Source organism: Argentina anserina, chromosome 2 (genome assembly GCF_933775445.1).
Source record: "Argentina anserina chromosome 2, drPotAnse1.1, whole genome shotgun sequence".
Lineage (NCBI taxonomy): Eukaryota > Viridiplantae > Streptophyta > Magnoliopsida > Rosales > Rosaceae > Argentina > Argentina anserina.
This window is the reverse complement of record NC_065873.1, coordinates 25,628,361-25,647,301: the sequence shown is the minus strand read 5'-3', so window position 1 is coordinate 25,647,301 and position 18,941 is coordinate 25,628,361. Positions and strand designations below refer to the sequence as shown.

At 38.9% G+C, this 18,941-nt stretch overlaps 5 protein-coding genes across 5 annotated transcripts; 3 read left to right on the top strand and 2 right to left on the bottom strand.

Annotated features, from left to right (window-relative positions):
- The first annotated feature begins 1,519 nt into the window (after positions 1 to 1,519).
- Positions 1,520 to 5,562, top strand: LOC126782796 (clathrin interactor EPSIN 1). Its single transcript, XM_050508112.1, has 12 exons — positions 1,520 to 1,639; positions 1,730 to 1,778; positions 1,871 to 1,922; positions 2,364 to 2,443; positions 2,595 to 2,673; positions 2,789 to 2,872; positions 2,990 to 3,135; positions 3,210 to 3,470; positions 3,755 to 3,906; positions 3,999 to 4,297; positions 4,664 to 5,054; positions 5,164 to 5,562. The coding sequence occupies exons 2-12, from the start codon at positions 1,738 to 1,740 to the stop codon at positions 5,376 to 5,378; spliced, it is 1,800 nt and encodes a 599-aa protein (XP_050364069.1). The 5' UTR covers positions 1,520 to 1,639; positions 1,730 to 1,737; the 3' UTR covers positions 5,379 to 5,562.
- A 98-nt stretch (positions 5,563 to 5,660) lies between these two features.
- LOC126782797 (uncharacterized) lies at positions 5,661 to 8,830 on the bottom strand. The gene is made up of 10 exons (XM_050508113.1): positions 8,722 to 8,830; positions 8,402 to 8,577; positions 7,951 to 8,082; positions 7,816 to 7,866; positions 7,541 to 7,637; positions 7,228 to 7,274; positions 6,727 to 6,943; positions 6,248 to 6,377; positions 6,092 to 6,134; positions 5,661 to 5,951 (listed from the first exon to the last, which is right to left on the bottom strand). The coding sequence occupies exons 1-10, from the start codon at positions 8,756 to 8,758 to the stop codon at positions 5,874 to 5,876; spliced, it is 1,008 nt and encodes a 335-aa protein (XP_050364070.1). The 5' UTR covers positions 8,759 to 8,830; the 3' UTR covers positions 5,661 to 5,873.
- A 737-nt stretch (positions 8,831 to 9,567) lies between these two features.
- Positions 9,568 to 13,665, top strand: LOC126781979 (protein EARLY FLOWERING 3). The gene is made up of 4 exons (XM_050507117.1): positions 9,568 to 10,361; positions 10,637 to 11,493; positions 12,316 to 12,367; positions 12,481 to 13,665. Exons 1-4 carry the CDS (start codon positions 10,143 to 10,145, stop codon positions 13,471 to 13,473), a joined length of 2,121 nt encoding a protein of 706 aa, XP_050363074.1. The 5' UTR covers positions 9,568 to 10,142; the 3' UTR covers positions 13,474 to 13,665.
- Positions 13,666 to 13,785: 120 nt separating this feature from the next.
- LOC126784254 (uncharacterized) lies at positions 13,786 to 15,627 on the bottom strand. The gene is made up of 6 exons (XM_050509733.1): positions 15,463 to 15,627; positions 15,255 to 15,341; positions 14,801 to 15,136; positions 14,492 to 14,707; positions 14,258 to 14,404; positions 13,786 to 14,178 (listed from the first exon to the last, which is right to left on the bottom strand). Exons 1-6 carry the CDS (start codon positions 15,625 to 15,627, stop codon positions 13,786 to 13,788), a joined length of 1,344 nt encoding a protein of 447 aa, XP_050365690.1.
- A 976-nt stretch (positions 15,628 to 16,603) lies between these two features.
- On the top strand, positions 16,604 to 18,775 carry LOC126783461 (uncharacterized). The gene is made up of 4 exons (XM_050508936.1): positions 16,604 to 16,737; positions 16,813 to 16,920; positions 17,140 to 17,307; positions 18,348 to 18,775. Exons 1-4 carry the CDS (start codon positions 16,636 to 16,638, stop codon positions 18,471 to 18,473), a joined length of 504 nt encoding a protein of 167 aa, XP_050364893.1. The 5' UTR covers positions 16,604 to 16,635; the 3' UTR covers positions 18,474 to 18,775.
- Positions 18,776 to 18,941: the final 166 nt, after the last annotated feature.

Genomic DNA, 18,941 nt, shown 5'->3' with positions numbered 1-18,941 from the left:
TTAAATATGAATAATCAAGTTATTCAACAATATCCATTTCGATGGATATCATGGCTAAACCATGAACAACTTAAAGCCAATCACCAATCTAACAATTTTAACAGATAAATCTTAGGTAGTATCATATACAAAGTCTCAAACAAATAACGTTACGAAACAAAAAATAAAACTGAAACATGAAAAATGTTAAACAGTTAAACCCTAAAATCAAACATGGAAACAAATTCATAAAAAAAATAAGCTTGAATAATAGATAAAGATTAAAATATCATGTGATTCATACTTTTTATGATTACGTTGAGAAAGAAAAGAGAGCAAGAGAAGAAAATGAAGGAAACATGGGTTCATTAGAAAGAATAGCAACATACGTGTAAATCTTTCTTTTAATATGTTTTAATTTATTTATTTGGTAAGGAGCTGAATTTTTTTTAAGACTCTTAAAATTTTGGGGCCCTAGTCTTGGGCCTATTGACTCTTGGCCCAAGGCCGACACTGGTATCAGGGCATGGATTTGATATCTTTTTCCCAATCGATACCCATGATTGCTTTGTCTGGCAGGGTTGGGATCAGTGGCATATGCCCTTGGATCTTGAAGATGGCGGTGTAGGCTGGTTTGGTAGTAATGCAGGTTATGTTGTCATGGCAGAGAAGCTGTTAGTTTGAAGGTGGATGACCCTGTTTTGGCAGTGGGAGTGCCTAAATTGAAGCATCTCAAGTTTGAAGACGCATGGGATGTCGACGGCGAAGACAGAGGAAGGTTGGCAGCGTCATGGCTCCATGCTGAGCAAGGGCTGGAGTGGGCTCTTAGGTATGGGCTCAAGTTGGTTTGGGCTTTTGCATTGTGTTAGGTCTGGTTGGATTGGGTGTTTTTGGCCTTGTGGCAGGCCTAACTAGTTGTGGAGAAGTCCTTTTCTTCTACTATTAAAATGGATTAATTCAGTCCAGTCATAGTGTTTAGGAGACTTTGTTTAGGAGACTTTGTTGTATTATTTATTCAATATTCTAAGTCTTGTTAGACACTGAAATAATAACGTTGTAAATGATATTCATGATATGTGTATGTTTTTAGCTTTGTAAACTTATTATTTTTCTAGATTTGGATGACCAGATATGATAACTCTTATTGTTGGTCCTTATGAGTGAGTTATCTTTTTGTACTTTTAATGAATTAAATCTTACTGACTTTTGTAATAAAAAAGAAGAATGTGTTATATATTAAACTTATCTATAAATTGTACTGATTTCACAATTTCTCTTACTTCACATTGCCTTTTAACTTATATATAATTGTCCTTGCTTAAGCATTGAATCATCATCATCACATTTTCTTCCAGCACTATATTGTTATCATCATAATGTTGATGATGGTGCGCACTTGTGCCCTTAATTAAAGTTTCCAAAAAATATCTTGTAACTCTCTGTCTTTTGGTAAGAAAATAGTTTTAACCCAAAACACCACCGCACAGCATCGTTGTCTTTACCCGGTTTAATTAACCCCCTCTTCTTCTTCTTCTTCTTCTTCTTCTTCTCCATCTTTTATACAGATTTAAAACCACAAACATACACCTGAGTCTGCATCCTCTTCTTCTCTACAACGCACGCCAATCAAGATCTGCATCCTTCCATTCCTACTCAAAAGGTGCTTCTTCCTTCTCCTTTTCTTCTCTGTGTTTACATCAAACTTCAATTTCTGCAATTCGATCAGATCCGTCGCAATTCTCTGTTGCAGATTCCATCATGGATTTCATGAAGGTGTTCGATCAAACTGTCCGGGAAATGTAAGCTTCTGATCCTTGCCTTTGCAGTTTGATTGGTACCGGATTTTAGTTGGAGTTGAATCTGACGTTGCACTTTGTTTATCAATGTGTAGAAAGAGGGAGGTGAATTTGAAGGTCTTAAAGGTCCCGGAGATGGAACAGAAGGTAATTACTTGATTTACTGCATTCAATCACCTTGTTTTTTGGTTCGAATTTCATTTAGAGAAGAAAGATCCGAGATCGAATTGTTGTATACAAGCACTTAGTAGTGTTCTTTACTTTGTGTAATGTATAGCTGCTGTAACTTTTCACATTTTTTATAATCTGATTATACATTTAGACAGGGAGTCTAAGATTTATGACTTATGAGACGTCACTGGAAAAAAGTTGTCCAATTTCGAACTCCTTTTGTGTTGATATGCTTTCTTGATGTTGCATGTACTTTGCATATATGAGCTAACCTTGCTGTCATGGAGTTATACTCGTCTTTTTCCACTCTCTTGATGTTACAAGTGATCAACTGTCGACTGTATGAATTGTACCATATTCGGTTTGTGAATTTTATCATGGTTATGTGAAGTTGTGTTGTTTAATGATGTAATACAGGTGTTGGATGCAACGGATAATGAACCTTGGGGTCCTCATGGCTCTGCATTGGCGGAGATCGCACAGGCCACTAAAAAATTGTAAGTGTTAAGTCCATATTTTGGATTAGTTTGTGTATAGTCTTGTGTGATGGTTTTTTATTTTTTTATTTTTTAAGTACCTTTTTTCTTATAATTAAGAAACGACATGTTCACTGTATTTATACTTTATGGATACTGTCCCATCTTTCAGTTCGGAATGTCAGATGGTTATGAATGTATTATGGACAAGATTGGGGGAGACAGGCAAGGACTGGCGTCTTGTCTATAAGGTAAGAAACTGACTGGCACTGTTCAAATGTGATGCTTGATGATTTATGTGAATTCTATTATCTGGTTCCGTTGGTTCATGGTCGTATGTAATCGTTTGAATCATTTTGGTATCAGTCATTGGCTGTCATAGAGTATCTGGTGTCACATGGATCGGAACGCGCTGTTGATGATATCATAGAACACACATTCCAGATCTCGGTAAGAACCTTTTTCATGTATCTTGCAAAGTAGTAGACACTAGGTCAGGGAAATGGTTGAGTTTGCTGGCTTTGCTCAAATCTTCACTTTCTTCTTCTTTGTTTTTTGCTTGTACAGTCACTCTCAAATTTTGAATATGTTGAGCCAAGTGGGAAAGATATGGGAATTAATGTGAGGAAGAAGGCTGAAAACATTGTGGCCCTTTTGAATAATAAAGATAAAATACAGGAAATCAGAAATAAAGCTGCTGCTAACCGGGACAAGTAAGTCTATTTCTGATGACTAGATTTTTGATGTAATTGTCATCTAATAATCTGTTAGCACTTTGCCAACTTAGGTATGTTGGACTTTCATCTACCGGAATCTCATACAAGTCAGGTTCAGCGACTTCATCCTCGTTTAGTGGTGGTAGCTATCAAAGTAGCAATCGCTATGGAGGTTCAAGTGGAGTAGGATCTGGTGATAGGTTCGGGGATAGCTATAAGGAAAGTGATCCATATGATGAAGATAAGTTTGAGAAGAAAAGCTCCAGTAGGTCACACCGTGGGGTTACAAGTGAGAATCGAGAGAGCTCCTCGAAGAAAGGATATGGCAGCAGGTATCCAATTATTACTGATCATGATAGGTTGTAAGTTCTTAGACTAGAAAAAGGTTAGGTGCACACCATATGACTCAAAACCCAACCAAGGGTATGCTGGATTAGTGATGGCTTTTCATTACTGATAGGAATTCCAACTAAGCTCTCTCTCTCTCTCTCTCTCACACACACACACACATATTTTTTGTGCTCAGATGTTTATAGAGAGACCGAATTTGATCTGGGTTGTCCCAGTGGCTTGGTTGCTTTCACAAATATACTTATTCAGAATGCTTGACTTGCAGGAAGGATCAGGATAATGTTTCTTCTAGTGTGAAAAAGTCATCATATAAGACAAATGACTCTGATAAGTATAGTACAAATCCCAGTCAGACTGCAAGTGTACTATCTGATGATAATGAGGATGATTTTGATCCACGAGGGAGTTCTACCACGAGTATGTATATTTGAATTATGTGGTGCACTTGTTAGCTGTCGATTAGACTCTTGGTTGGTGATATAAACAATTTCCGTTTTTACTTTCAACAGAGACTGCTGCCAGAAGCTCGAACCAAGTGGATCTGTTTGGAGATAGTTTGATTGGTGATCTAATGGATGCTCCAGCATCTTTTCATGAAGAGAAGCCTGACATGAATAGTGGTTCGTCAGAGGTTGATCTTTTTGCAGATGCAGATTTTGTATCAGCACCACCACAGGTAGACACTGAAGCATTTGCAGATGCGACTTTTGTATCAGCAACAACTGAGGCAGAAACTGGAGCATTTGCAGATGCAACTTTTGTATCAGCACCACCCCAGAAAGTGACCGGAGCAAGTTATCAAACTCAGGTCAGACGCTTTTTAACTAATCGTCAATTAAGGTTATAAAAAAATGTCTTTGGGTCAATTTAGTGCTTGAATTTTGATAGGAGTTATGTATCCAAATTGTGTGGAATGGTGCAGCTGTTATATTTTTGAGGTAGTTGTGTATATATGTTAATAACAAAAAGGGTATGGGCAATAGGTAAACGTAGTGAGGGAAGATTTGATATATCAGAGCTTGATAGTATTGATTAAGCAGTATGAAAATGTTTCACATGATTTTGAATTTTAACACATCTGATTGCAGAGGTTGTTACTTAAAACGTTTGTATTTCATAAACTGCGTCTATACTTTTGTGCTAACATATTCTACTATTTACCATTTTTTAACAGAATGGTGTTGATCTATTTGCTTCCCAACCAACTATTTCTCAGTCGGCTTCTTCACCAGTTGACCTTTTTGCGAGTCCTGTCTCAGTTATGCAGCCAGAAACCAAGGCCACAAGTCCTGCACCAACAAACTCCAACATTGTTGATCCCTTTGCTGCTGTTCCACTGAACAGTTTTGATGGATCTGATTTCTTGGGTGGATTCACCTCTCACTCTGGTTCAACATTTTCAGAGCCTTCCCAAAGTTCTATCAGTGATGCCAGCTTTTGTAATTTGGACAGAAAATCTTCGGTCGATTCAAAGACAACGCCCAAAAAGGATAATTTCCAAGTGAAGTCTGGAATTTGGGCTGATTCACTTAGCCGCGGACTGATTGATCTTAATATTACTGGTCGTAAGTATATCCATATCACCTGTACGCAGCATGATTTATCATTGTTTGTTTTACCTTCATGCTTGTTGAGCTGCTCCTATAATTTCCTCTTCACTTCATGTTCTTGCAGCCAAGAAGGTGAATCTGGCGGGTGTGGGGATTGTAGGTGGATTGAGTGATGGAGCAGATGAAAGGGAGAAAGGACCCCCAACATTTAACATGGGTAGATCAATGGGATCAGGGACGGGCCTTGGAACATCTGGATATCATGGAGCTGGAGATGATGACTTCTTCTCAAGTCTCAGTAGTGGTCAACAATATTCATACGGTGGTTTCCAAAAGTAGGAGCGGTCGGGGCGCAACACATTTTTGGAGCATATCCTTCTACCAGGGCCAAAATATTCTCGTCTTTTGGTGTGTTCTGATTGTGTTAATTAACCCTCAATCAACGGATGTTTTGATTTGAGGGATGTACTAATCACGGATGAAGATGTTGATACCTTTCCAGTATAAATTTCAGCGGATTGCATAAAAATATGTAATTTGTTATATCAACAAAGATGGTCCACTGGGGAGTTGTGCAACCCCTTTCGCCGTCCTCAGTTTGATCATTAAATCACATCTGAATACTGCGATTTAAGCATCATATCTATTGGCTCAAGCTTACGTGCTTCACAAATTTGTTATTAGTCCAACCAGTTCTACTACGCAAAGGGAACACAATGGTTTTCTAATTTCAAAACTCTTAACCAAACAAGAGAAACATCCCAACTTCTCAATCTTTTTTATTATTTATTTTTAAGAAAAGGTTGATCAGGACAATTGACTGATTGTGTGTTCTTAGTACATGTCCATCATCCTTCCCCTTAACATGGCTTCTGCTTTCCTCACCTGCTTCCCTGGTCCTATGATGAACACCTACACCAAAATCAAATCACTTTAATGGATAACTAAGTTGGATCGAGTTGTTCATTTTTCACTTCCAGGTTGATCGAGGTAAAAGCCAACCAACTTTGATGTACTATCTGTATTTGTGGAACTGTTAATAACGAACTAACCTTGTCTGGTGGGCCCTTATCACCTCCCATGAAGATTTCCGCACTGTAAAAGTGATTCAATGAAGTATATAAGCAGGAATGGTACATTTAAATCCCAACACAAACAAGAAATAAAACAAACACTCGTTCAGACACTCAATTAAGATAGATATTTACTCGCAAGATTGTTTTATTGACAGAATGGAAGCCCCTTTTTTTCCAATCACTCGTCCCATTTTTCCTGGGGGAACATCAAGAACAGAAAGAATTTCTTCCTCGGGTGCACTGCCCTCCACTAGTAGGTTATCTGCAGGAAGAAAACAACAGACCAGTATCAACTAAATGCAGAATCCAAAGTGCGAAAATGTGAAATATGATTTAGCAGGCTACAATGCAAGTCTGGGTAATTAGTCTACTGTCATATACAGCCAGAACGCAATTAGTTTGGCGGGCTAGAAATCTGTCAATGCTACTTCAGATGATTCGATTCTGTCAATCAGCTTAAAAAGAGTGATGGTTGGCAAGAAGACACACTCAGTTTAAGTTAATTGAACTAGAGTTCTGTACATTCTACTGGGAAATATGCATGTAAACAAGTACAAAGTCTTTTTGAAGTCTTAGCATACTTTATACAGTCAAAAGGAGTATTTTAAGACCTGGAATGGTAGGGAGAGGTGGCCAGCTAGAAAAATCATTATTGGAGATGCAAAAACATCGACAATAAAGTGCACCACGAACTGCCAGATACCATAATGACTGTTGATTCAATTTTCCCATCATCCTGTGATAGATGTATGGAAGAAAGCGGACATCATCCGCAGCTGCACGAACCATCTGTTCAGATAAAGGTCTAAATGTCCAGAAGTTGGGGTCCTGTATGGTACATATTATATGAATGTCATTTGACAGACATACCTAGTTCAAACAATGTAACCACAGCCTGATTATAGGTGTAGATTCAAATTTATCTATAATTAAATGACTGCAAGACATAAGGTGTTAAGGTCAACCAAATATACATACTTAAATTATCTGGTTGATGCCTTGTGAATAATCCTCAAAGCGCAAAACCACCATAAAATTATTCTAAATATGGTTTTCTTCAGGTTGTATTCTCAGAAGTATAGTATCAGCTGCTACGAAAAACTTATACTAACCTGCCTAAGAAGAAAACGAACTTCTTCCTTCTCGAGATAAGATACTCCTACATTAAAACGATCAAAGTGAAAAATTGAAGCGACAGTGAATAAATCAAACTTTAAGAGTACACTGCACATGCACCCAAGCCTCCTAAGTATCAAGTTTCCAGAAAAGCAAAAACATTTACCATGGCAGAACATAACATGAGGAACCGATACTTCAAACATAAAGTTCTCATCAATTGCTTCTATATATTAAAGTGGAAACTCTCTAATACAATATGAATACAGATCAAAACAGAAAACAAAAATAGATACCACGAAATAGTACCACAATAACGTGGATCAGCAAGGAGGCCAACGAATGATATGTAATCATCTGGTAATTTTTTCCGACCTTCTTGCTCTTCTATCAGCGAATAAGCGATCTGAACACCAGAAAAGGCTATTTCAATAAACTTGGCATAAGAGCATTAATTCTGCACTCATAGCATCTACTTTCCGAACTACCATGACTGTAGAAGCGAATAAAGAGCAAACCCCTGTACAAAGGAATGTCATATAATAATCCTTCAAAAGTTATGGCCAAGAATGAATGGTACTCACCTGGGTATCTACAACATTGTTCAACCTGATGCCGAACTGAAAATACAAGGCCTACAGAATAGGACCAACAACTCAATAAAAACGCAATGGAGGTAATTACTACAATACACTACATGCTAGGAGGCAGATAAGAACCTCACTGTCTCGCTTGCAGTCGTGAATAACTTTTGTTACGTGGCTAGACTCAAGTGCAGGCTTACAGGCTTGTATAAGCATCTTACCTCCCTGAATGGCATCCACCAGATATATAACATCTGGAAATGCAAGCTGGCATATATAAAAAAAACAAGAACACTTTAGCATTCTAGCAGGAAAATCATACCAAACAACAACATCAAGATCACAAGTTACATATAACAAGATCAAAATGCAAGAAATCCAATCAAAAAACAAAACAGCACCCAATTCGGGAAAGAACAAAACTTTAGCGCTTCTTTTAGTAATTTTTTCTGTTCATAGCAGCAATGCAGGTAGCCAAGTTTAGAATTCAGACTAGACATGCAACTAATAAATAGGGTTGGTTTCAACATTTACTACTCCTAAAACCAGACAGAAAGCATGATCCAACTAAAAAGTAGCATGATACCTGCATGATACAGAGTGTTCCATTTCGACACAGGTCGACTCCCTCACAGTCAAACCCAATCACCAATGGCCTTTCAGCACAAGGCTCCAGAAACTCAGCAGGAAGCTGAGACACATGAGTCACTATCTGAACAGGCACCCATGGAAACTGGGTTTCATGAATCACGGGTCTTTCACCTACACCACAATATTAACATTCACTAGGACTCAACAGATGCTACACAATCATATCAATCAATCTCCTGAAAAAAATTGCAAACCAAAACAGAATGAAATAAATCAAAGACTGAAAGTTCAAAAGGATCTTGAATCGGATCGGACCTGGGTCCGGCGAAAGAGGAACGTGTAAAGAAGCCATGTGATCAGACCGTCCACGCCCTCCCTCTCTCTCTCTCTCTCTGATACCAAAACCTCTCACTTCATTTTTGTTTCCCCTTCTTTTTCGTTTTTATGCAAAAAAAAAGAAAAAAAACCGAAATTAATTTCTTGATTTATTGCTTCTATCCGATTTGGTAAAAAATCTGCCCGCAAACCCGTTTGCCTTTCCGGGTCGACAGATCCGCTGAATATCAGCAATAAAGTATCTGGGAGGCGGGCCCCAGACGGAAAATGAATCGTGGGAATTATCGAAATGGTGAGGTGTGACGACTGCGGATTTTTTTACTGGATCCGCGCTTTTTCGCTCCGATATGCTTTGATGAGCTGTTCACCATTTTTCTAGAGCTTTTTATTTCCACGTGGCGGGCTTTGGGAGGTGCACGTAGGATCGGAAAAGTGCAAGGGTGGAACGTAAATGGCCGAGATTGGTACACGTGCGTCGTTTATGGAGGGGATTTGTGTTTTCTGCCTTTTGAAATATATTCCAAGATAATGAAAAGCTGAGAGCAACAAATGTAGTGAGTGGTAAATATCTTATCTATATGCAGATATTTGGTGAACTCCGAATCTTAATTTTGTTTGTTTGACCATGAAACTAGATAAGGGTAAGGGTAATTGATTTCTAACTCCATTCCCTGGTCTAGTGGGTGAGTGAGACTGTGATTGCAGTCCAATAATGAACAGACAAAAGTAAAAATGAAATAAGAATGTGAAGCTGATCAGCAACAATATAATATCTCCCACAAGACCAAAAAGAGATAAAACCAAGTTGGCAATGGGGGCCAAAGTTCATTTGTTTAAGGGTTAATGGAGGAAGAAGAAGAGGTTCTCTTCTGCGTCAAGTTCTAACCAAATTCCAAAGAGGGCCCAACATCTCAGCACTTTTTCTCCCCTTTTCCCCTTAGTTTTTCTTCTATCTCAGTCGTCCGTCTCATTACAAAGCTCAGAATCCCTAAAAGACTTCTCACCCTCTCATATTCCAAAGAGGTTCTCTTTCTCTTCTTTCTGCTGTTCCTCCAATCCCTTGTTGCCCTTGTTTCACGCTCTTACATCTGTTCCTCCTTCAGTTTCAGCTCCGAAAGTACCTCTCTTTTCACACCCACTTCCCCAAATCTCTCTTTCTCCCCTCAAAGATTCAGCTTTGACTTCTCTTCTTGTCTCTGATATTTGATCTCTCTCTCTCTCTCTCTCTCTCTCTCTCTCTCTCTCTCTCTGCTTCAACAACAACAACAACAACAACAACTCTTTAGATCTCTTTATCAATCTTTCCTTTTGCCAATTCTGTTACTTCAGCTACTTGGGTGTTTTTGGATTATGTTGTCGGTGGAATAGACGAGGCTGTGTTCTGTTTTTGTAGTTGAGAGATGAAGAGAGGAGGTAGAGATGATGACAAGGTCATGGGGCCTATGTTCCCAAGGCTCCATGTGAATGATGCTGATAAAGGAGGGCCAAGGGCGCCTCCAAGGAACAAGATGGCTTTATATGAACAGCTGAGCATACCTTCTCAGAGGTTCAACAATGGAGTTATGCCACTCAATCAAAACAGCAATAGCAGTATGGGATCCCCATCTCGATCAAATCAGGTAATTGTAACTTGGTTTTAGTTATGCTTTGTTGTGGATATATGTTGTTACAGTGGTCAACTGTATAGTGTGATTTATCAAGTTATATCAAGTAGCTTCGATTAAAACCATGCTTGACTGTTGTCTTTTAATACCTATATAGTGAACATTGGCAAACTGTCTGCAATTAAGAGGGGAAGTATAATTGGTTTATTCTTGAACATAATGTGGAGTTTGTGTAGTATATGGAGAATGTGATCATGGATATCTGATTCGGTAGAAATTCATGTTTGCAGGGAAATGGTTCTGAAAGAAATTTGCCTTTTCCAATTCATGTTCGTCCATCTACACCTACTCGTCACTCTGGCCAGTCTGATGGAGTGACTGTTAACGTTTCTTCAGGACAACCGCATCCGAGGAAGAGGGGAGGAGATGAAGATGATTTTATGGTTCCTGTATTTCAATCGAGGATGGGTCAATGTCAAAGTGGAACTCAAAATGGTGGTGCTAAAGTGAAACTTACTCCCTTGAGCCAGTCTCATTCTGACCGTGCGATAATGTCCAGAAGTGCTTCTAAGAAGGATCAGAAACAAAGTAGCTCCCCCAGTCTCAATCTAAGACGAGAATTTAGAAGTGAGACAGCAGAGGATCTCAACGATTGTAGCCCAGCTAAGGACCGTTCAGTAAGAGCTTCCACGAGTATATCCACAAGAGAAAGGGTTAATGTTCCTACAAATGTTAATGCTTCTCCAAATCAAGAGTATGAAGGCCATCCGGTTCCTACGTTCAACAGGTCTTGTAATAATGATGCTTGCTTACAACAAGACTCTAGATCTGGGTCTCAAGTAAACAACACTGGACAAGGCGATGGTCTTCTTGATTCCACAAGGGATGTAGAGAAGGGAACGGTTTCACAGGCAAGAAGTGTTTCTCATTATGGGGAAAATCCTAGCAGTCCCACTGAACCTGATAATGACAGTGAATACCATGGAGACAATACTTGTTCACCACCAACGGGAAATGCAGACAAAGGTGATGATGTCTCAGAGACATCCATGGTGGATTCTATATCTGGCATGGACATCTCTCCTGATGATGTAGTAGGAATAATAGGTCAAAAACATTTCTGGAAGGCAAGAAAGGCCATTGTCAAGTAAGTCTTTATTTTTTTAATCATCTGCTCCATTTGATTGTTCCTTTGTGATTTGGTGAAGCATGTAAGACTCTTCATGTTAATTTTCTTGTGTAGTAGTTTCTGTGGTGAAACTTTTTTGACTTTTAAAAAGAAAAAAGTGCAGTCCCGGGATCCCAATCTACTGAAATTTTTATTTTTTCTAAACCCTCTGATAACATTTTGACAGTGGATATGGATAATGTTATAGCAGGGAAATTTACGACATATTAGTATACCTTCTGCAAGGCAACCTCCGAGACAGCTTATTATCTCATTGTTCATTGCTCTTTTGTATCTACCTGTCTGGTGTTCCTGTCTCGGTTGGGTAATGCTTGGGGTTTCCCCTAACCACTGGGGAAGTCTTTCTTTTGTGGACACTTGAGGGCTCTGAGAACAGGTCATAAAATCGTGGGACTACATTGGGTGGACTTGGAGAATAGTTCACAATGTGGAATTGGTGGTGGACGTGGTGGTGAGGAGGATCACATCTCATCTATAGTATTTTGTTATCCTATGCTGGAAAAATTTTCTGGGTTGGGATTCTGTTGTCTTTTCATGTGCTTTATAGAATATCTTCATTTCCTTTTTCATTTTGTTATCAAATTTTTTGTTGTTTTTCCAATGCCACATGGAGAAATGAAGACTAGCTGTGTGATAGTTTCCACTATGTATACTTTCGATGTTTCAATTTTGCACTGCATTCTTTTAAGCCTCAGTTGTCTAGAAATTGCGATTCTTATATCTTCTTTTGTTATGTATTGTGCAATTTTGTTCTGACTCACTCCTATTACTTATTTACAGTCAGCAACGATTGTTTGCAGTGCAAGTATTTGAGTTGCATAGACTCATTAAGGTAAAAATCTGTGATGGTCTTTAATTTTTCTCGTGCTTTGCTGCTACTGGGTTGGTTATGAAATCTACCATCTATTAAATAGTAAATTTAGTTTCCTTTTTCTTTTGAAACAGGTCCAACGACTGATTGCTGGATCTCCACATCTTTTGCTTGAAGATAGTGCTTTCCTAGGCACATCCTTGAGGGTTTCTCCTGCAAAGAAACTCCCAGCAGATTATGTTGTAAAACCACGAATGCTAAAGCGCAAGCATGAGTCAGAGAAGCCAAATAACAAAATGGAATGTTCTGCTGAAAATGCAGTTGGGAAATCTCCTCATTCCTCCGTGAAAAATGGTAATCAGCCTTCACATTACGGGCCACATGTAGGAAATCCACCCTGTCCAGCACCTGTGCCTGCTCCTGCTGACAATAAAGCAGCTCCTTGGTGCTTCCATCAACCACCTGGGCAGCAGTATTTAATTCCTGTAATGTCTCCTTCTGAAGGACTCGTGTACAAGCCATACAATGTACCTGGTTTTGTGGGAGCAGCTTGTGGTAGTTGTGGACCTTTTGGCTCAAGTCCCATTACTGGTAACTTCATTAAACCAGCATATGGGGTTCCGGGATCTCATCATCAAGGAATGGGGGTTCTCCCTGTTCCTCATCCTACTTACTTTCCTCCATACGGCATGTCTGTCATGAATCCCACAATGTCAAGTTCATCTGTTGAGCAAATGAATTGGTTCGCTGGACCTGGTTTGCATGGTTCGACCGATCAGTTGTCTGGAAACTCTAATTTGCAGCATCAAAGCTCTTGTAATAAGCCAAAACCCAATTATGCTGCTATTCCTCATACCATGAAGTCTCGAGCATCAAACCACAGTGAGTTACAAGGAAGTACTGGTAATAGTCCTGGTGACAGAGCAACAATTACAGATCAAACCGCTGGTGAAAGTGACGCACTTCAACTTTTCCCTACCGTTCCAGCGGTTCCTGAGCGAGTTCCCCAACCTCATGATACAAACCAGGCAACACGAGTGATACGAGTAGTCCCGCACAATCCTAGATCTGCTACTGCATCAGCTGCTCGAATTTTCCAGTCTATACAAGAAGAGAGGAAACAGTGACCAAACGTCTTAGTTGGTGCGGCCTTCATCATTTGCTCTTTACCCTTTTGTGGGTATGATATTCTGCAGCTGTTTTGTTCTTTCATATCTTTTGATCTTTTGATATTATATTCATATGTATAGATACAGACCAGTGTAATCTAAATGTATGATATTACTTACACATCTTCCTGCGATATCTGGCAATCATAGTCACGCTTTTGAATCTCATCATTCTTAAATTAGAAGATATAATATCAACAAAACAAAGCTAATGAGGTTGCATAGAACATTATTTTTCAAATGCATGCAAGAAATTCTATTATTCATCTTTCAGGGGCAATAATTATAGTAACGACCAGGTCCTCCAAAGTAAAATGTTGGTTCATAAGCAAGTGACTGCGCATAGTTCTGTGCAGAGTAGCAATTCCCTTCATCAACAAAAGAGCCCACCCATTCTGGGTACTTGAGTTGCATCGAATAGTCCACAATCCTCACTTGCTTCACGTAACAAGCATATCCATCTAAGCCTGAAGCGAAGTTCCCACTTCCCATAGCAGTGGCAGTGTGTGGACGGTTATTCTTCACCTTGGAGCTATACACCTCCCCACCCCATTCAACCAATGTTGCAGGACCTTGCTTCATATAGGAGAAGAGACCTGGCGGCCAATAACCTACCGCAACGTTTTGACCCAAACGTAGCCACCAATTGCCTGTGTTTACATCCTACAACATTGAAATAAATTGGTTACACAAGTCAGTTATCACTATGAAGAGAATGCATAGACCTAAGAAAAACTCAAACCTTGTTGATGCTGAAAGTGGTTTGGTATTGGGGTCCTGCTTCACTTGATACAGGTCCTAGGGGCATACCAAGGGCTATGTCTTTGTTAGTTTGCACAAATCCTGAGCAAGTTAGATCGAAGCATCCTGTTGATTTGTACGAGTCCACCTGACAGATAGAGATAGAATTAGGACCTGCTTGGTGACCATGACACTACATATTGTAATGTTAAAATTATACTCATGTTGTACTTACTGTCCAATATACAAAAAGTCGAGTAGCTGAATCACCATACAACTTTGGGTTAACCATCCAGCCTGATTCAACACTTTCAAAGTCATTTCCAGGTCCATTCCTAAGCCAGATTTGAGCAGTAGTGTACTCATCCGGTGACTCGACTTTTGGATTCCAAATGTTTATATCTCCCTGAGCTCCAATGTAACTGTATCCAGTAGTCACAAGAATCGCAGCCTGCAGGCGTTTTCATATAGCAATAGAGATCATAATTGCATTAGTACTTCAAGAATTATAATCACTTTTAACAATGTTAATAATCACACTCACAGAACGATTGATTTGAGGACCAAGATCCACTCTTGTTTTGTTAATGTACACAGTCCCTATGTCATCATTGGTTGAGTAGGAATTTGGTGCAGCGTTTTTCATTCCAAACCGTTCAAATGAAGCAGCTCTTAATAAGTCTCGCCTTCGGATTCTCCGAATGGGAATGGTTCCATCCGGACAGCTTCCACTCCTTTGCCAATATTGAGAGATTATCTGAGATGAATTATGATCATTTTGTACAGGACTCCTGATAGGACTGGGAATGGGACTAGGACTAGGACTATGGCTAGGACTGGGACTAGGAGCCTGTGATGCAAACTGAAAACTGGGTTGCGTCTGCATTATAAGGACATCATGTAGTTCATCAAAATTAGGAACACAATCAATTATTGTTTTCTGGTAATTGAACAATTGAAAATAAATTTGGAATGATATGTTGAAGTTTAAAATAGACCTGAATTTTGTGGTTCTGCAATGCTGGATGATCAAAAGCAGGCTGTTTGTAGATGTCAACACAGTCCACAATGTCTCCATTCTCACTCTACAAGAAAGGTGAACCCCAAAGCTCAAAGTATCAGAAAATAAGCCTGATAATGTAAATCAAATCAAACCTTAATTACTGAGATGACAGAATGCTAAAATGGCAGAGAAAAGCCATGTACCTTAATATTCTTCACTCCGCGCTTATTGAGAAGCTTCAACTTGTTATTGATTTCCAAAGAATACTTCTTAGCTTTAAAATTCACATCTACATCTACTGTTTCACTACGACTAAACACAATCAAACACATGATTGCTAGCAAAAGCATTCCAGACCTCTGTTCCATCTTTCTTCCTCCCTTAGTCTAGAATCATGAAAATTGAAACCAGATGAGGAAAGAAGGTGATGAAAATACGTCAGTTATATAATGTCTTTGATCATCCACATGTCAAATTTCCAGTACATGCATTTCAAACAGTTCATGTATATTAATTTGGTTCTTAATGAAATCTGATTTTGTGTCAGAATAAGCTATAGATGTTATTCATTTTCAGTTATATAGTGTCTTCGTCTGTTCCTTGTAGCTTTCTCTAAGGCTTTATTGCAAATGCAATGTATGGAAAGCAGATAATTCTCACCCAGTAATCCCATGAATAGTGACAATTCATAAAATGAATTTTAGTCAAATGAACATGAATTAGGTGAATATGAAAATGTTAACAATTTTATAATTTTGGTTTCCTTATTAGAAGTATCGTAGTTTGACTGCCTTAGCTAAATTCGTTCGAATCGATTCTGGTTTTGCATTAGGAATCTCTGAAGATTTTATGATGGTTTTAACCTAATATATATACACTAAAAAAGTAAACAAAATCGATATCCAAAAGTTTAAATGGTAAATTGTCCGAGAGAGGAAAATCAGGAAATCGTGGTAGAGGAGAACAAGATCAACAGTATTATTATATTATAAAAGGAGAAGATAAATTTCCACATAAGGTTTTCTCAAGTCAGTTCCATGGTCTTGGTAGATAACTAAGCTAGCTTCAGTAGTGATTAGGGGAACTTTGGATTATGGCCGTGCCCTCCATAGTAGAACTCGATCGGAATCATCAAGATGGTCAGAAACATAATCAAACATCATAAATTCATGATCGTTATGCTCATCTGTAGGGTTGGGACTTAATTCCGGGAATTTGAGTGTGCTTTCATTTCCCAAAGAGATCAGGAAACTGTCCACTCCCAAAGTTAGGATCACAAGTTAGCCCGTTGGAATAATGAAAGCCCAAGCCCAAAATCGAGTCTGTAGAAGTTTTGGGAGTTTTGAGATTGACCTGAATCGGGAAAAGAAAAAGAAATGGTGCTCCTGGCGCTACAGATAACGGCGGAGCTCGAAAACCTGACTGACCTTCAGCCCCAAAACGGCTGCGACGATCCCGACTTCACCTATCTCTTCAAGGTATCATCCTTCTCGTTTACAAATTCTGCTGTTGGATTTTACTGATTTTGTTTTTTCATGTAATATTGTTTCTAGTTGAGATGCCAGAGCTGTGGTGAGCTGACTCAGAAGGAAACTGCTTTGAGTTTGAGCGAGTCTGTTCCTCTTCCTGTGGGCAAGGGAACCACTAATCTCATTCAGAAGGTAATCCCCCTCTGCTTCCTTGAGTTTATTAAATGTTTGTTCATTACAGATGTTGATGTTCTATCTTCATTTGAATTGGTTCGTCATTTATGTGCATTTATCAATTTTGGTTGCTGTAATGTATTCACTAGATGATGATGCCAGTGTATCGATATCGGTTTACTTGGTTCTGCTGTAGTTGTGTGTGGTGATTTGCAAATCTCTTTTTCCGCTTTGCAGTGCAAGTTCTGTGGCAGGGAAGGAAGTATAACCATGGTGCCTGGTCGGGGTCGGCCATTGACTCAGGAGTTCAGTGAAGCTGGGAAGTCTGCACCCTTGATGGCATTTGAATGCAGGGGTTATGAGCCTGTGGATTATGTATTTGCTGGCGGGTGGAAGGTTCGATCGGTAAGTTTCTTTTCTTGACATGACACTTTCTATTATGCATATGTATTGCTTGTGGAGTGTTTGAACATTTCGTCTTACTTATAAATCGCTATTGATTGCTGAGCTGAATGAGCTCAATGAATATCGGCTTGCATTAGATTATGTTACTTCTTTCTTCTCCTCTTTTTATTTGTCAATCTTCCTTGTTTATCTCTCCTATAATGTGCTGAAACCTACAATGCTTTTTTTTTGTTTCCATTTGACTTGTGAATGTTATGTTGCAAGAGCCACATTACTGTTTTATTTCAACTGTTGGCTCTATGTTCAACAAATTTCTACTGGAGCTTTTTTATTTGTACTTCTTTCCCACATTCGGGATTCTTGTAGTTTAAATGTTTGTTTTTTCAAAGAAATTAATCCGGCTAAAACACTCTAGTTCGGTTTTGTTTTTTTATCTTTGGGCATTATCAAGGAGTGCCTAGATGCATTATGTGTAGCACACTTGATGAGGAACTAAAACATGAATTTAGGGAAATTTTAAAAAGACTTTCTGGAACATGAATTTTTTTTTCTGAGTTTGTACGTGTGAGAATAGGCCTCAGTCTAAAATTATAACCTTCTGAAATCCCAGAAAGTAGTGTTTTCCCACTGTTCCCTGATTTGAAACCATCCTTCATTCATATTAAAGCTATAACAGATACTTCCCATGTTGACTCACTTGACTGGACCAGAAAAGGTGCCACTAAATTTCATTATCCTTTCCACAAGGAAGCTTGTGAAATCATTAATCTAAGCTCCTGCCTCTAATACCTTCCTCCTTAAGTAGAGTAGATAATGATTCTGGGTTGAGAATGAAGGTCAGAATGAAGAAAAGGAAAGCAAACGAGTAGATTCCACTCTGATGAATCATGTATTTAAAATCATCTTTTTGTGGAGCTCTGGAAACATGGAATTAGTTTCATTGAAAGTTCAGCTTTGTAATAGTTTTATTTCTCGATGCAATTTACATTAGTACCAAACTGTATCTTTATGTTGACTTAAACTGTTATTTGTTATTGTAGTTGGCTGGGACAACCTTTGACAATGTTGACCTGTCGGAGGAGGAGTTTGCTGAGTACGATGAGAAGGGTGAGTGCCCAGTTATGATCTCCAAGCACTGTTCTTCTTTTGTTGTGCTGAAAAACTAGAGCTGAGTGCAGAGAGTTTTAATACATGGGGCTAGCTGGTCTTTTGTGAATAAGATAGAATCATACATATCCCGTGTACTGTGGGCAGAAGATTTGTTGTAGCAACGTGGTAATATTGGTATCTGAATTTGTTATTTTGATGTCACGTTGAAAATTGTTCCATGTACGCCTCTTTGCTAAACAATGCTTTGAACGAGCCTGAAAACATGTTGTGTATCAACTAATAACATGTACTGAGACATCAGTTTCTCTGCTTTCCTAATTTCTCCAGATACCAAGTAAGAACGACAGATCTGTTGTAAGAGCAATGTCCTAATGTTTGAGGTTGAACGCCAAGTTGAACTCATTGATTTGTGCGCTTATTTGGTTCAGGAAGGAAACTCTTAGCTACGCCCTTTTTGCATCGTCAGTGCAAGATGTGCTCATATACTGTTTGCTTAATTTTTCTGTGGAATGTTGTTGCTGATA

Bases quoted from the DNA above. Each gene is read 5' to 3' on its own strand.
- LOC126784254 (XM_050509733.1), bottom strand. From the start codon at position 15,627: ATGGAACAGAGGTCTGGAATGCTTTTGCTAGCAATCATGTGTTTGATT. The intron at 15,137-15,254 runs GTCTATTTTAAA...CTTATAATGCAG, and splicing joins TGCAGAACCACAAAATTCAG to ACGCAACCCAGTTTTCAGTT. The intron at 14,179-14,257 runs GTTTGAGTTTTT...TCAATGTTGTAG, and splicing joins CCACTTTCAGCATCAACAAG to GATGTAAACACAGGCAATTG.
- LOC126782797 (XM_050508113.1), bottom strand. From the start codon at position 8,758: ATGGCTTCTTTACACGTTCCTCTTTCGCCGGACCCAG. The intron at 7,275-7,540 runs GTACTATTTCGT...GTTTTAATGTAG, and splicing joins TGCTGATCCACGTTATTGTG to GAGTATCTTATCTCGAGAAG. The intron at 6,135-6,247 runs GTAAATATCTAT...TCACTTTTACAG, and splicing joins TCAATAAAACAATCTTGCGA to TGCGGAAATCTTCATGGGAG.
- LOC126781979 (XM_050507117.1), top strand. From the start codon at position 10,143: ATGAAGAGAGGAGGTAGAGATGATGACAAGGTCATGGGGCCTATGTTC. The intron at 11,494-12,315 runs GTAAGTCTTTAT...ACTTATTTACAG, and splicing joins GCAAGAAAGGCCATTGTCAA to TCAGCAACGATTGTTTGCAG. The intron at 12,368-12,480 runs GTAAAAATCTGT...CTTTTGAAACAG, and splicing joins AGTTGCATAGACTCATTAAG to GTCCAACGACTGATTGCTGG.
- LOC126782796 (XM_050508112.1), top strand. From the start codon at position 1,738: ATGGATTTCATGAAGGTGTTCGATCAAACTGTCCGGGAAAT. The intron at 2,674-2,788 runs GTAAGAAACTGA...TTTTGGTATCAG, and splicing joins ACTGGCGTCTTGTCTATAAG to TCATTGGCTGTCATAGAGTA. The intron at 4,298-4,663 runs GTCAGACGCTTT...ATTTTTTAACAG, and splicing joins GAGCAAGTTATCAAACTCAG to AATGGTGTTGATCTATTTGC.
- LOC126783461 (XM_050508936.1), top strand. From the start codon at position 16,636: ATGGTGCTCCTGGCGCTACAGATAACGGCGGAGCTCGAAAACCTGACT. The intron at 16,921-17,139 runs GTAATCCCCCTC...TCCGCTTTGCAG, and splicing joins CCACTAATCTCATTCAGAAG to TGCAAGTTCTGTGGCAGGGA. The intron at 17,308-18,347 runs GTAAGTTTCTTT...TTGTTATTGTAG, and splicing joins GCGGGTGGAAGGTTCGATCG to TTGGCTGGGACAACCTTTGA.